At 67.3% G+C, this 13,998-nt stretch overlaps 6 protein-coding genes across 6 annotated transcripts in view; 4 read left to right on the forward strand and 2 right to left on the reverse strand.

The window, feature by feature from the left end:
• Positions 1-2,992: 2,992 nt before the first annotated feature.
• EMIHUDRAFT_239749 (hypothetical protein) lies at positions 2,993-4,889 on the forward strand (the record flags this gene model as incomplete). The annotated part of the gene is made up of 4 exons (XM_005775747.1): positions 2,993-3,097; positions 3,186-4,165; positions 4,466-4,664; positions 4,833-4,889. The coding sequence occupies 4 exons, from the start codon at positions 2,993-2,995 to the stop codon at positions 4,887-4,889; spliced, it is 1,341 nt and encodes a 446-aa protein (XP_005775804.1).
• Positions 4,890-5,500: 611 nt separating this feature from the next.
• Positions 5,501-8,885, reverse strand: EMIHUDRAFT_239750 (hypothetical protein; the record flags this gene model as incomplete). Its single annotated transcript, XM_005775748.1, has 9 exons — positions 5,501-5,614; positions 5,701-5,868; positions 5,954-6,082; positions 6,156-6,232; positions 6,301-6,471; positions 6,550-7,822; positions 7,915-8,136; positions 8,219-8,736; positions 8,807-8,885. 9 exons carry the CDS (start codon positions 8,883-8,885, stop codon positions 5,501-5,503), a joined length of 2,751 nt encoding a protein of 916 aa, XP_005775805.1.
• A 134-nt stretch (positions 8,886-9,019) lies between these two features.
• EMIHUDRAFT_444149 (hypothetical protein) lies at positions 9,020-9,694 on the forward strand. Its single transcript, XM_005775749.1, has 2 exons — positions 9,020-9,122; positions 9,191-9,694. The coding sequence occupies exons 1-2, from the start codon at positions 9,078-9,080 to the stop codon at positions 9,530-9,532; spliced, it is 387 nt and encodes a 128-aa protein (XP_005775806.1). The 5' UTR covers positions 9,020-9,077; the 3' UTR covers positions 9,533-9,694.
• A 65-nt stretch (positions 9,695-9,759) lies between these two features.
• EMIHUDRAFT_74466 (hypothetical protein) lies at positions 9,760-10,494 on the forward strand (the record flags this gene model as incomplete). Its single annotated transcript, XM_005775750.1, has 1 exon — positions 9,760-10,494. One exon carries the CDS (start codon positions 9,760-9,762, stop codon positions 10,492-10,494), a length of 735 nt encoding a protein of 244 aa, XP_005775807.1.
• Positions 10,495-11,123: 629 nt separating this feature from the next.
• EMIHUDRAFT_444150 (hypothetical protein) lies at positions 11,124-12,898 on the forward strand. Its single transcript, XM_005775751.1, has 3 exons — positions 11,124-11,158; positions 11,318-11,964; positions 12,040-12,898. The coding sequence occupies exons 2-3, from the start codon at positions 11,341-11,343 to the stop codon at positions 12,430-12,432; spliced, it is 1,017 nt and encodes a 338-aa protein (XP_005775808.1). The 5' UTR covers positions 11,124-11,158; positions 11,318-11,340; the 3' UTR covers positions 12,433-12,898.
• Positions 12,899-13,090: 192 nt separating this feature from the next.
• The window catches only part of EMIHUDRAFT_116487 (hypothetical protein), a gene marked incomplete at both ends in the record, with an annotated part of 2,273 nt that continues 1,365 nt past the window's right edge, over positions 13,091-13,998 (reverse strand). Inside the window, 2 exons of the mRNA XM_005775752.1 lie at positions 13,091-13,510; positions 13,670-13,855. Coding sequence (XP_005775809.1) covers positions 13,091-13,510; positions 13,670-13,855 — 606 coding nt within the window. The remainder of the gene's footprint in view (positions 13,511-13,669; positions 13,856-13,998) is intronic.

Genomic DNA, 13,998 nt, shown 5'->3' on the forward strand with positions numbered 1-13,998 from the left:
GGAGTGATGGCGAGCACGGCGTAGCAGCCGCCGCTCCCGCCGCGGAGCAGGTACTCCCACACTGACCCTGGCCGAGGCAGGGGAGGGAGGGGTGTCAGGCCGCCCCCAAGGCGCCGCGGGGCACGGGAGTGGTCCCGCGCGCCCTCGCCGCAGCTGCCGCGGAGCCCGCCCTCGCCGCCGCCGCAGGCCGCCTCCTGCGACGCCGACGCTCGCTCCTGGAGAATCGAGCACCGGCGGCTGAGGGCGAGAGCAACGGGACCCGGGGCTGAGGGGTCATGGTGAGGGGTCGGGGTCCAGGGAGAGAGTGTCTTCCGCAGCCGGGCGCGCGCTCCTCGAGCGGCGACGAGGCGGGCTGCTCGTCGGGCGAGAGGGCGCCGTTGCGCCAGAGCAGCGACCACGCGTCGTGCAGCGCGTAAAAGTACGGCAGTCTGGAGCCGGGCGGGCGTGGCAGGCCGGGGCGGGACGAGGTGCGAAGGTGTCGGGCCGCCGGGCGGCGCGGAGGGTGCGGTGGCGGCGGAACGGGGTCAGGGGGGCGGAGCGGGGATAGGGTGCGAGCGGTGGCGCGCCTCCCCTCCCGCAGGTCGTGGTAGAGCGAGCGAAGGGCGGCCTGCCACTGGTCGCGGAGGGAGCGGACGTAGGCGGCCTCGGCGACGCCCGCGTCGGCCGAGGCGAGCTGCTTCGAGACCATCGGCGGCAGCCGCTGCGCCGGGTGCCGCCACGAGAGCAGCGCCGCCCGCATCCGCACGGCAAGCGCGCGCTTCTCCAAGTGTGTGGGCTCGCCAGTCGCGTCGGAGCGATCGGGCGGCGGCGCGAGGCTGGCGGCGTCGCCGCGGCAGGCGGCGCGCATCGCCTCTCCGTCCACCACGCTGCCGCCGGCCGTCTCGCACCACTCGAGCGATCCCAGCGACGAGATGACGAGCGAGCGCTTGAGCCCCCAGTCAGTCGGAAGCCGCTCGAGCCGCACCCCCGGTGCGCTGGACGCGGCCGCGCGGCCGCCCAGCGAGCGCGCGTGCCGAAGCTGCGCGGGGGTGCCCAGCGCCTCGCCAAGCAGGCTGACGGGCCTGGGCACAAGCGCCGAGCCGCTGCCGCCGGAGGAAGGCTCGCCCGACATGGCGAGGACGCCCATGTTGGGAGACGGCCGGCTCCTCGGCGTCGGCGCCGAAGCCTTGCGCTTGGCCATTGCGGAAAGCAAGCTCAACAACTTGCTCCCTCGGCGCGAACAGAAGAAGAATTTTGAAGCGACGGCGTGCCAGCCAGACGGAGGGGCAGGCGGCAGAGGCGGCGGCGGCGGAGGAGGAGGAGGGGGAGGCGGCGGAGGCGGAGCCCATGGCTACTGCAGTGGTGATCGGGCCGGGAGGTGATTCTTCTCTACCTCTGCTCCCGGCCGACATGGTGGAGGTGATCCCGCCGCAGTTTGGCGCGCTCTCGTTTGCTGGTGACGCGCCGCTGAGCGGCGATGAGGAGGACTTGGCGGCGCTGGCCACGTCGCCACGGCGCTCGGCGGCGGCGGCTGGGCGGGGGGGAGGAGGTGGGTCGGCTGTTGTGCTAGGCGCCGCCGCCGCATCAGCACCAGTTGGACGCTGGAACGCGGCGCACAAGTCTCCGCGGCCCACGATCGCCAACAGCAGACCGATCGTGCCGCGGCTCGAGCTCGAGCTCCAGCTCATGGCCGAGTCGATGACCGAGGCGAGGCAGCGCCACCCGACCAGTGAGAGGGACGTGTATGACACGGCCCAGCTGCTCTACCTGCAGAAGGTCGAGCAGATTTTCTCGGGCCGGTCGTCGACGCCTCCGGACCTGCACCGCCCGGCGCGCTCTCGGCGAAATTAGCCATTCTACACGCTCTCCGTGACGTATTTTTGCGAGGCCGTATACCAGGTGCGCCCGCGGCGCGCTCTCGGCGAAATTAGCCATTCTACACGCTCTCCGTGACGTATTTTTGCGTCATTCGTAATGATGTGGTGTCCGTCTCTCCCCCGTGTGTCTGACCGAGCTTCTCGGAAGCTACGCCGCCTCCGGCGGCGCTAGAGGGGGGGGGCCCATGACCCCGGCAAGCCAGTGAGGACCGGGGAAGCCTCGACCAAAGGCGCCCAACTTTAATCAGTGACTCATTCCGGGGCCGTATACCAGGTGCGCCCGCGGCGCGCTCTCGGCGAAATTAGCCATTCTACACGCTCTCCGTGACGTATTTTTGCGAGGCCGTATACCAGGTGCGCCCGCGGCGCGCTCTCGGCGAAATTAGCCATTCTACACGCTCTCCGTGACGTATTTTTGCGTCATTCGTAATGATGTGGTGTCCGTCTCTCCCCCGTGTGTCTGACCGAGCTTCTCGGAAGCTACGCCGCCTCCGGCGGCGCTAGAGGGGGGGGGCCCATGACCCCGGCAAGCCAGTGAGGACCGGGGAAGCCTCGACCAAAGGCGCCCAACTTTAATCAGTGACTCATTCCGGGGCCGTATACCAGGTGCGCCCGCGGCGCGCTCTCGGCGAAATTAGCCATTCTACACGCTCTCCGTGACGTATTTTTGCGTCATTCGTAATGATGTGGTGTCCGTCTCTCCCCCGTGTGTCTGACCGAGCTTCTCGGAAGCTACGCCGCCTCCGGCGGCGCTAGAGGGGGGGGGCCCATGACCCCGGCAAGCCAGTGAGGACCGGGGAAGCCTCGACCAAAGGCGCCCAACTTTAATCAGTGACTCATTCCGGGGCCGTATACCAGGTGCGCCCGCGGCGCGCTCTCGGCGAAATTAGCCATTCTACACGCTCTCCGTGACGTATTTTTGCGTCATTCGTAATGATGTGGTGTCCGTCTCTCCCCCGTGTGTCTGACCGAGCTTCTCGGAAGCTACGCCGCCTCCGGCGGCGCTAGAGGGGGGGGGCCCATGACCCCGGCAAGCCAGTGAGGACCGAGAACGACCCTTTTCTGTCCCAGGGGGGGAACGACAACGACCCTCACCCAGGATTGTGGCCTGCCGTCGGCCGCAAGCATATGCGTGCATGATGCAGCAGCCATCAGTGCCCAGGGCGCAGCACGGCCTGCCTCGCAAGGACATTCCCCACGCATTTGTCTGTCCGCTGTCTGCCAGGCTGATGCACGATGCGGTGCGCGCAATAAACACGATCTCGGTGTCGAAACACCGCTCGGCAAAGCCGAAACCACTGGCCAAAGCGCACTCCCTGTGCCTCGTAGGTGAAGCTGGGCGATCGCTCCTTCAGTCTGCACGGCTTGTACAGCCGGTCAAATTGGCGGCCGTACTCGCTGCTTCCCAAACCGGACCACACTCTCCGCCACCTGGTGCATGAGTGGCTGTGCGACCTGTTTGGAGGAGTCACGTTGCAACTCCACATCGCCGCCGCCGCGCCAAGAGGGCCTGGTGCGGAGGACGCGGCGACGGCCGCGGCTCTCGAGGCGCGCGACGAGGTGGGAGCGCTGGGGATCGCGGCGGCGGGTGGCACGGCACCACTTGTGCAGCTGATGGATCGAGGCGGGGGACAGACCCGCCACATCGCGGCTGTGGCACTGCTTGCGCTGGCGGCGCACCCCGCCAACAAGGCCGAGATAAGCGCCACGGGCGGCTTGCACGCGTTCGTCGTCCTGCTCTCGACGAGGAGCAGCCCCGACCACACCAAGCGGGTGGCGGCGACAGCGCTCCATCTGCTGGCGTACGACCACTCTGAAAACCGGGACCTGCTGGCGGCCGAGAACGCCGCGCCGCCCCTCATCGCCCTGCTCCGCACGAGCCCGTCCGAGGCGTCGCGCCTTGCGAGCGTCAAGGCGCTGCGCCAGCTCTCGATGGACCACGCCAACGCGCGGTCCCTCGTCGCTGCTGGCGTCGTCGGCCCTCTGATGCAGCTCTTCTTTTCGAACTCCAGCGCAGAGACGCTAGGCGAGGCGTCTTCGGTGCTGTGGCACCTCTGCATGGAGCCGAGCAGCCGAGCGGCCGTCATGGCCGCGGGGGGGCGGACGCTGTGGTGGCTCTACAAACCTTACAAGGCGTCCGAGGCCACCAAAGCCAACAAGGCAACAAGGCGTCCGAGGCCACCACCAAAGCCACGCGCCGAGGCGGGCTCGTCCCTCTCCCACCCCCCGTCCGACAGCCCCCCGTCGCTGCTCCGGCTCGACACGCCGAGCACGCCGACCTTCTCGCCGCTGCGCCCCACCTCTTCGGAGTCGCTCGACCCGCAGCCGCAGATGATGCCGCTCTGCTTGCCACTGCCGCTCTCGGCCGACAACGCGACGGCGTCGCTGCAGGCGCCACCGCTGCAGGCGCCACCGCTGCAGCTGATGCCGCTGCCGCTCTCGGCCGGCCACGCGCCGCTGGCCGGCGACATGGAGAATGGCGCGTGCGTCGCTCCAGCCAGCACGGCGGGCGGCGAAAGCCCTCTCGCGCGATCTCGCGTGATCTCGGGCCACCTCGGCGGTGGCGCCAAACAGCCGCACGTAGATGCGGCAGGTGCCGGCGGCGACAGGGCGGTCTTGCTGGATGACGCCGCCCGCGCCGCCAGTCTGGTCATGACGCTGTCGAGCCAGCCTTCCGACAGCCACCGATGCCGTCCGAGCCCACCTCCCCGGGGCATGCTGGACGCTGTGCTCGCGGCGGTCGAGGGCTTCGACCCTTCGACGGCCGAACGCCGCCCCGCGGGCGACCAGCTGGCAAGGAAGCGGCAGGTGCGTCGCCACGCCAGAGCTTGGGCATTGGGCCTTTGGGGAGGGGGGCCGGGAGCGTGCCGTCGGTGCTTCAGGATCGACGACTCGAGCGTCTGCTCTCCCTGCCCGAGCGTCCCCCGGAGCGCACGCGGCCTGGCACGCGCTCACGCACCCCCCCCCCTCTTGCAGGCGCGGTCGCGCTCCATTTCCCGCAAGCTCAAGCAAGCGAAAGCGGGACAGATCTAGTCCACCCGGAAGGCGCCGTAGAGGCGCTGAAAATTAGTTGACCGCACTCCGCGGCTGCAGCAACGAGCAGGGACGAGGCGCTCGTCCATGCATCGCAGCGCAGGTCGCCGGTCCTAGCTGGCCCCGGCCGACCCTTACTAGTAGCGTACGATGGTGGTATACAGGTTGCGAGGCCCTCGGTATCTGAGGGACGGTTCGGCCGCATCGGAGAAAATGGGGAGATGAACAGATGATATGATGAATGAGGGTTGAGACGCCCTCGATGTACCGTTCACGACCGTACTGCTGTGATCTTTCTGACGGCCGCTCGTCCCGTGTAGTACGTAGAGTACACCGGCGTGGACCTACCTGTGAGCTAGGTCTGTGCGGTGTTCCTCACAGTGTAAATAAATAAATAAAACGGACACCTTTACAGGAGATGGGTAAAAAGGAACAGATCCCCGCCCGCGCCCCTCGCCTGCACGATCTTTGTGCACAGGGTTCTTTGTTTGACTTTGTGACTGCACACAGTGCCCCTAAAACCTGTGGTGATATGTCGGTTTCAGGCAGTTGAATACGCATCTCACTCGCATGCACCCAGACAGAGAATGAGTCAGGAACTTCCCCCAACCTCACGCTCCCTCTTGCTCGTCCCGCTCCCCCCATTCGACGGCGAGTTTGGATCCGACCTCACCGACCTCACCGACCGAGGTGCGGTCCACGACAGCGATTTTCGAAGCGTTTGCCTTGGAGGACTCTGGGCCGCTCTGGCTCCCGACGACGATGGCTCTTCCCGTTGAGCCCGCGGCCAAAAGTTGGCGTTGCCGGGAACAAGCGCCATCAAGGTGGGGATAGTTATTTTGGTGGTGACGAAGCAGTCAATCAGCACGCCAACGCACAGCATGAAACCCACCTGGTTGAGAACCGGCGTCGGAGAGACGAGGAGCGCGCCAAAGGCGAAGAACATGACGATGCCAGCCGCCGAGATGATTGTGCCCGCCTGCAAGGAGAGGGCGCGTGCGGTCTCGTGCGCCTCTCTCGCGCGGGCGAGGCGGGGCGGCGCCAGCCTGCTCGAGGGAAGCGACCACCGCCTCCTTGGGCCGCTTGCCACACAGCCAATTCTCCATCACGGAGTCCATAAGGAAGATGTCGTAGTCGAGGCCGAGCCCCACGAGAATGGGCCCCGTGATGGGCAGCGCGACCCAAAACATCGCCTATCGAGGGTCACCGAGGGCGCACCTCGGGCCGCCATCCGCCGCAGAGGGGGTGTGGCAGGAGCGGGAACACCGAGCCGGCCGACGGCTTCAGCGACGAGATGCCGAGGAAGCTGAGGAAGCCCAGCTGGTAGACTGCCACCGCGGCGCCTGCGGGCCGGGAGCTCGTCTCTCAAGCCGGCCGGTGCGTGCTGTGGCTCACGGAGGCGGGAGCGGACCGAACGTGACGGCAATCATCCAGCCGATGCAGATCACCGCGCGCATCGGGATGAGGAGCGACCCGAACGACCCGCCGAGGATCATCCACATGATGAGTGTGATTGCGAGGACCACCCACACCATGCGCTGCGTCGTGAACTCGGCGCCGTCCATTTGGTCGAGAGGCACGCCTGAGAACGCTCGCCCTGTCGTGGTGAGCCGCCAGCTATACCGCTAGAGAGGGCAGCCTGGGAGCGGGGACAGCGGACCGTAGAGGTGCAGCTCGCCCAGATCGACGCCATCCCAGGTGGCGGGGTTTGAGTCTGGCAACGCCGCGCGGAGAGCGCGCATCCACGCCTCGCCCACTTCCGAAAACACGTCCACCTGGCAGATGACGTAGACATAAGTGGCAGTCTTATCCGCGTTGGTGGCGATGCTGTAGCCCGTGTCGTACACTCCGATCTGCTCGAGGATTGGCATCATGTTGAGCAAAGGAATGCCGTTGATGTACACGCCCTCCTCCACGCAGTGGCCCAGGATCATCATCATGCCCACAAAGTCGCTGGCCGACATCGCGTAGTCATGGCCCTCCGCCCTCATGACCTCCGTCACCCTGTCCGCCAGGTCCTTGAGCATGTGGCACGACGCCAGCTTCCACTCCGACGAGTCCATGTCGCCCGCGTTGGGGGGCAAGAAGAGCAGCTCGACGGGCGTGGACATCGACTGCGGGTAGATCTCGGTGAACATGATGTAGGCGTCGGTCGCGGGGTGGTCCGACTGCAGCAGCGGCTTGATGTCCACCACGTAGGTGTACCGCGAGAGCGCGAGGCCAAAGGGGAGGGCCACGGCGGCGAGGAGAAGCGCGGTCACCAACGCGCTCCGTTGCGAGTACTGGCCGAGCCGCCCCCAAACGCCCAGCTTCCCCCCGTGCTCTGCAGCGCTGACGTCGGGCGCGGCGTCGTCGCCGTCCACCGGACGGCGCCTGCAGTCGAGCGGAGTGTCGTCGAGGGTGAGGCCAAACCGCCGGTCCGCGGTGAAGAAGCGCGGCATTGACAGGAGCAATGACGGCGTGAGCGACAGCGAGTCGACGACGGACACGCCCGCAGCGATCGCGGCGCCGGCGGCGATCGAGGTGATGGTCGAGGAGGGCAGCATGAGCATCGAGGTGAAGCAGAGCGTGAGCGTCGCGCCCGAGACAACGATGGTGTGGCCCTGCGTCGCGATCGCAATGCTGAGCGCCTCTGGGACCGGGGACCCGCTCCTCTGCTCCTCGTTGAAGCGGGTGAGCAGGAACAAGCTATAGTCGATCGACATGGCCAGCGCGACGGCAATCGCAATCGTCGGCGCGACGACGCAGACGTCCATGACGAAGTGCGACAGGGGATAGATGATGAGCAGGGACGAGCCGATGGCGGTCAGGATGTTTGCTCCGACGAGCAGCAGCTGCCGCATATTCCGGAGCATGTAGGCGAGCACGACCAGCGACGGCACCGTTGCCGCCGTCGAGAGCAGCATCGCGAATTCGATCCCGAGGATGATGTCCTCGTAGATGATGGGGTACCTACGGCCAACCGCTCTCGACTGGGCGATGCGGTGAGACTAGCAGGGCCCGTCGAGCGGCTTGGGTGCGAGACGAAGGTCATGCTGATGTTGCTGGGGCTGCGGTCGGCGCGGTAGTGCTCCAAGTCCTTGAGGACCTGCTCGATCGGCTCGCAGAACGGCTCGCGCTTGAAGACGCACTCCTTGTAGATGGGGCGGCCGTCGCACGAGACCAAGTGCACCGGGAGCATGCCCTCTCGCCCTTCGTGGGCGGGCGGGAAGATGATTGGCGCCATCATGACAGCAAAGCCCTCCACCTACAGCGAGGCGCCCGACGGTTTCACCGCGCACCGCCCCTCGTGTGCCTCGCCGACCCAAGGCACACACACACGGCGGCACCAGAACTTCCCAGCTGAAGAAGTTGTAGATATTCCACTGGCAGCGGCCGCCGTTCTCCTCCAGGTAGGGCTTGAGCACGTCAATGACGTCGTCGAAAATGCCCTCCGCCTCCTTGATCAGGTCTGCCCCCTCTCCAGGGTTGTAGTCGAGGAAAGGCGGATACCCCACCGGATAGGGGCGTGCGTCGGTGTTGAAGAGCTTGTGCGGCGCGGTGGTGGAGAGCATGGCGGCAAGAAAGACCGGCTCCCCCGCCGGATAGTGCTCCTCGTACAAATCCTTGGCCCGCTCGGACGCGGAGCCGAACGGAGGCTCAATTGCAATGTCGAGCACGAGCGTCAGGGGGAAGTAGACGGAGAGGCCGGAGAGGGTGAGGATGAGCCACATGAGCATGATCCAGCATCTGAGCTTGCAGCCGCCCAGCAGGCGCACGTACTCCTTGATGCCCGCCGGGACCAGCGCTGCCGCCTCGCCTCCGTGCACGCCCACCGTGATCTCAGGCCCCTCTGTCGTCCGCAGGCCTGAGGAAGATGCCGAGCCGGGGTCCACGCACGCACTCGTCGGTGGTAGATCGGGCGTGTCCATCGCGACCGATCGAGAGCACTGCGGGCGAAACGGTGCCGCGTTTATGCTTCACCGGACGGCCGTAGGGCCCTCGCATCGCGTACATAGCGGTCGACCGATTCTTTTAATTAAAAAGAAAATGAGGGGCACTGGAACACCCTGGGAACACCGCTCTGACAACGCTCAGCCGGCGAGTTTTCTTCTTGTCGATCTGGCCTCGGTTCCAGCATCGGCCAGTCGGGCGACCGGCGGATCGCCGGCGATTGTGCAGAGCGAATCCGCGAGAAGGGCGGCGAGCATGTCCGACGTCGCCCTCCACCCGGGCGACCGCTGCCGACTGCAGGCCGCCGACTGCAGCGCCCGCCGCCCTGTGGCGCCCGCGTGACGGAGCGACCGCCCCGCGCGCCGCAGGACCTGACGCTGCCGTCGTGCTCTCGCCTCAACGGTGCTTCTGTGATGGTGCTGGGTCACGTGGACTGCGCGAGCGAGGGAGGCGCCGGCGCGCTCTGGGTGGTTCGCTGGGAGGGGTCCGAGGAGCTCTTCCGCGTCGCTCGCCGGCACCTCTGCCGGCTGCACCACGACACCTCGATCGCACCGCGAGCCGTGCCGGAGTGGCGCCAGATGCCGCCGCCGCCCGAGGAGCGCGCCTTCACCTGGGGCGCGCCGCCGGGCAAGCTCGAGGGCGTGCCTGCGAGCCAGGTGCTGTTTGGGCAGTACGCAAACGAGCTGCAGCGCTCCAACCCGATCTGGTGAGGCGGACCGCCGCGGCGCGCCCGCGTGGGGTGGGCGCGTCCTCCCGGTCTGCGCGCGCGCACATGCGGCCAGCACACGCGCGGGTAATCCGGCCATTGCAAGGATTGGGATATGTCATATGACACTTAGTATTACCGAAGAGAAGAGAGAAGAGACCGAGCCCAAGCCACTGTGAAACGAGTGACTCCCTCCCAAGCTGCAAAGCGCCCACGTTTTCTTTTTCCACGATGGTGCCCGCCTCGACGCCTTTAGCGCCGCCGCCGAGCGACGCCGCGCCGCCGAGCGACGCCGCGCCGCCGCCCGGCTCCGACACTTTGGAGGTGGGCGGCTGGCAGTTCGTCGTCGCCGACGGGCACGCGGTGCTGCCCGAAGGCATGACGCACCTGCCGGACGACGCGTTCAAGGGCCGCACCTCTCTCGTCTCGGTCGCCCTCCCCGCCGGCCTTACCTCCATCGGCAGCCACGCCTTCGAGTTCTGCACCTCGCTCGTCTCCGTCGACCTCCCCGCCAGCCTCACCTCCATCAACAACGCTGCCTTCGCCGGCTGCTCCGCCCTCACCTCCATCGAACTTCCTGCCACCCTCACCTCCGTCGGCCACAGCGCCTTCGCCGGCTGCTCCTCGCTCGTCTCCGTCGCCTTCCCTGTCAGCCTCACCTCCATCGGCAGCTGCGCCTTCTGGGGCTGCCCCGCCCTCAACCGCGTCACCGTGCCAACCACCGCCACCATCGGCTTCGGCGCCTTCACCGCCACCACCGTCCTCCGCCTCTCGCCCGCAAGCATGCGCGACCTGCAGCGCTGGTACGAGGCTGTGGCTGGGGCTCTGGCCTACAAGCGCTGCCGCCCCCTCCTCTACGGCTGGCTAGAGCGGGCCCAGACCAGGCTCGGCTCTTACGGCCCGGATGGCGCGGCGCGCCAGCGCGACCTCGAGGAGTTCGAGGGCGACTTTGCGCCGCTTGCGTAGAGTGACAGGCGTGATTGAAACCGCCGGCGCTGCGGCTCGTGGAGCTCCTCCTCCTGTCAGTAGACCGGAGAATCTCTTGGAGTACAGAGTCGCCCTCGGCACTGCGCACCAGACGGGTTGACTGAGTTGAATGTTCGAGCAGCTTCCGCGGCGCCCACGCGCCGCGGGGTTGACCGACAGCCGCGCTCTCGGGGCTCTGGTTTCTGTCCTCGCAGGAGTCGCTTAGGCGGCTCCCGTGGTGTACCTGTGTTAGTGCCAGTGTGCGCCAGCGGTGTTTGTTACTCGAGGTTTGTTATTTACGACGACCCTCTCTCGAGAGTTCTATTTTGAATTTTGTGAAAAAAACGACGGCGAGATCAAAACGCTCGAACCTTTTTGACGAGACGGTGGGACCTGTTCCTTGTTACCCATCGCACAGTAGAGTTGTCCGTTTTTTTATAACCGAGAGAGAGAGAGAGAGAGAGAGAGAGAGAGAGAGAGAGAGAGAGAGAGAGAGAGAGAGAGAGAGAGAGAGAGAGAGAGAAGAGAGAGAGAGAGAGAGAGAGAGAGAGAAGCAGAAGGAAGCGCGGACCGGCTTCAAACCTTCGATTTGAAACGAAGCTTGTCGGCCCCTTTGGCTTTGGGGTTGACGAGACCAAAGGGGTGGAAGTCTGTCTTCGCCAAGGTCGCCCTCGTTCCCGCGGCGCTCACGGCACACACCGCGCTCACCACTCCTCCGCTTGCGCCACATCAGCCTTGCAACCTCCGCCCATCCCTCGCCCCGCCTACACACCGGCCGCGCCACGGCTCCGCTCGACATCTCGTGCCACCCGCCACCTGCCAGGCACTTATCGCGGCGCCCCCCCCATGGGCCGCGGCGGCAACTCGACGGGGTCGCTGACGGACCTGCACGCGGACCTGCACGTCGTCTCGCACGGCGGCACCACCCAGCAGAACTTTTGGCAGAGCCTTCTGCTCGGCATCGTGCTCAAAAAGACGTCCTCGCAGGGCAAACTGCGCTCGCTGCTCACCAAGTGGATCGACAAGTCCGGCAAGGCGAGCGACGAGCTGCAGCGCAGCGCCTCGCTCGGTGGCCTCGGCCTCGGCCCCAGGCCTGGCGGCTCTGACCTCTCCCTCGCCGCCACGAGCCGGCACGCGTCGAGAATTGAGAGCGGCTCCGGCAGCCCGGGCGGAGGCTCCTCCTCCTCCTCCTCGAGCGGAGGGCTGGGCGGGACGCGCAAGGCCGGCGGCGCGAATGCGCGGCTGGTCGAGGCCTTCGAGAGCGCCACCGCTACCTCCTCTCTCCACGACGCCGAGACGAGCCCGGCGCCGCCCAGAGAGCCGACGCGGGCCGAGCCGCCGGCCGCAGACACGGCGCAGACTGCACCGGGCGGGGACGAGGGCTGCGGGGGCAGGGCCAACGAAGAGACGTCCAACACCGCAAAGGCGGCGGGCACCGCCCTCTCCGAGCCGCCGCCGCCGTCTCTCACGGCGCGCCGCCTCCCGCGCCGCCGGCCACTGCTCTCGCGCCGCCCCTTTGCTCACGCGCCGCCCCTCTCTCCGCAGGCGCCGCTCCCGCATCGAGCGCCGCCGCGCCCCTCGAGCGCCGGCCCCTGCGACGCCGCCGCCGTCTGGCGAGGCTCCGCCCCCGCCAGCGCGCTCTCCGACGGCGCCAGCTGCGTGCTCTGCTCCGAGTGCTCCTGCCGGATCGACGGGCCCGTCTTCATGCTCAACGACCGGCCGTACTGCTGCCAGCGGCACCGGCTCGCGTCGTACCACAAGCTGGAGCGCGCGCGCATGGCGGCGAGCGACGAGCGCGTCGTCGCCGTGGCTGGCGGCGCCGTGGCTGGCGGCGCCGCGTCTCAGCAGCGGAGGTCGACGGGCGAGAAGCAGTCTCCGCCTCCCTCGGTGTCGCGCGCCTCGTCGGGCGTCGCCTCCATCTACCCGTCATGGATCTGAGTCATGAATCTGAGGCGTGGATCTGAGGCGCAGCACCGTGGATCTGAGGCGCAGCTGCGCCCTGACCGGGGCGCCGCTCCGAGGCCGGCGCGGTGTCGACGGGGCGGTGCATGTGCTTTGGTGGGCAGCGGTTGGGGGGGCCTCTCAGCCCCGCGTGCTGAGGAGGAGCCATGGCATGGCATGTGGAGGGAGGGGGGGCGGATCGGTGCGCGGTGCCGCAGTGTACTCGGGCTCCGACTCCGGCGAAGGAGCGCTCGTGGGGAGGCTCGCGGAGGAAAGAGGCGTGTGTGAAGAGTGTGGTTGCATGGAGAGCATACAGTGACGTCGAGTGCATGACGAAGAGATGATGTGGCCGCCCCCGCGCGAGGATCGAGCAGTGGCCAGAGTGCAAGTTGAGTTCTGACGCAAGAGAGTCAGAGAGAGCCACTCTATTGGTCTGTCGCGGATATTCGTGAATACAGAGGCTTTTTTCTCCGCTCCGTCGCCGGGACTCGCCGACGTCCCAGCGTAGAGTGCGATCTGCGATCTATCATCTAACACGAGCACACCGCTCACGCCTTTCACGTTATACGTTCTATTATACGACGTGTTTATGTGCATGTTATTGTAGGAAGCAGACAAAAAGAACGAGTGTCACAGCACACGCAGGACGCACATCTCACCATAAGTTATTGAACCGCGCCCGTGTGGCGGCATTCGCGTCGCGCGCCGCCTCCGCACGCCGCTCCGCGCCGCCCGGCCGCTTCCGAGCGAGCCTCGCGTGGAGCTGCGGATGCGAGCGAGGCCTCTCCACCTCCTCCAGCCCGCCCCTGGCCGCGGCGGAGCGGCGAGGGCGGGATCGCTTCGCACGCGGGGGAGGAGGCGACACCTCTCCGCGGGCTGGCGCTGGCGCTGGCGCCGCCTGCCCCTCTGCGGCCGGAGCCTCGGGTGGCCGCTCCCCTCCTTGCCGCCACTCGTCGTGCAAGGGGATGCCGTCATCGTCGCGCTCGCACCGCTCGCCGTGGAACGGGCACACGCCGCCCGGCGGCACGGCCACGCGACACAAGCTTCCGTCGCGGCGCGGCGCGCCACAGAGCGCCTACAGAGCCGCACCGCATTGCTCGTGATAGCAGAGGAGGTGTGCGGGGCGTCGCAGCAGCGCTCTGAGCACCGTCCCGTCGTTCGCTCCGGCGGCGGCACCCGCGCTCGCGCCCATCAACGCTGCGGCAGCCCTCGCAGCCGAACGCGGCGATCGCACCGCCCGCTCGGCGGCGGCGGCGGGCGTGTCGGAGGCGGCGGCAGTCCGCGCGAGGCTATGCGCCGGCAGCAGGGGCACGTCCTCAAAGTCGGAATCGGAGTCGGTCTCCCCCTCCCCCTGGGCTGCCTCCCCCTCTTGCGTGCGGGTGGCGCCGTCGGGGAGAAGCAGCTCTGCTGGCTGGAGAGCCTGCTGGCGGGGCGGGGCGGCAGAGCGAGAGGGCGTGCGGTGTGCGATGGAGGGGTGTGGGGTAGCGTTCCTTCCTTCTTTTCTCTTATTCCTTCTTTTACCTAGTTTACTCCCCCCCCCCCTTTTCCTTCCCTTTTTTTTCT

Source organism: Emiliania huxleyi, assembly GCF_000372725.1.
Source record: "Emiliania huxleyi CCMP1516 unplaced genomic scaffold EMIHUscaffold_294, whole genome shotgun sequence".
NCBI classification, from domain to species: Eukaryota; Haptophyta; order Isochrysidales; family Noelaerhabdaceae; genus Emiliania; species Emiliania huxleyi.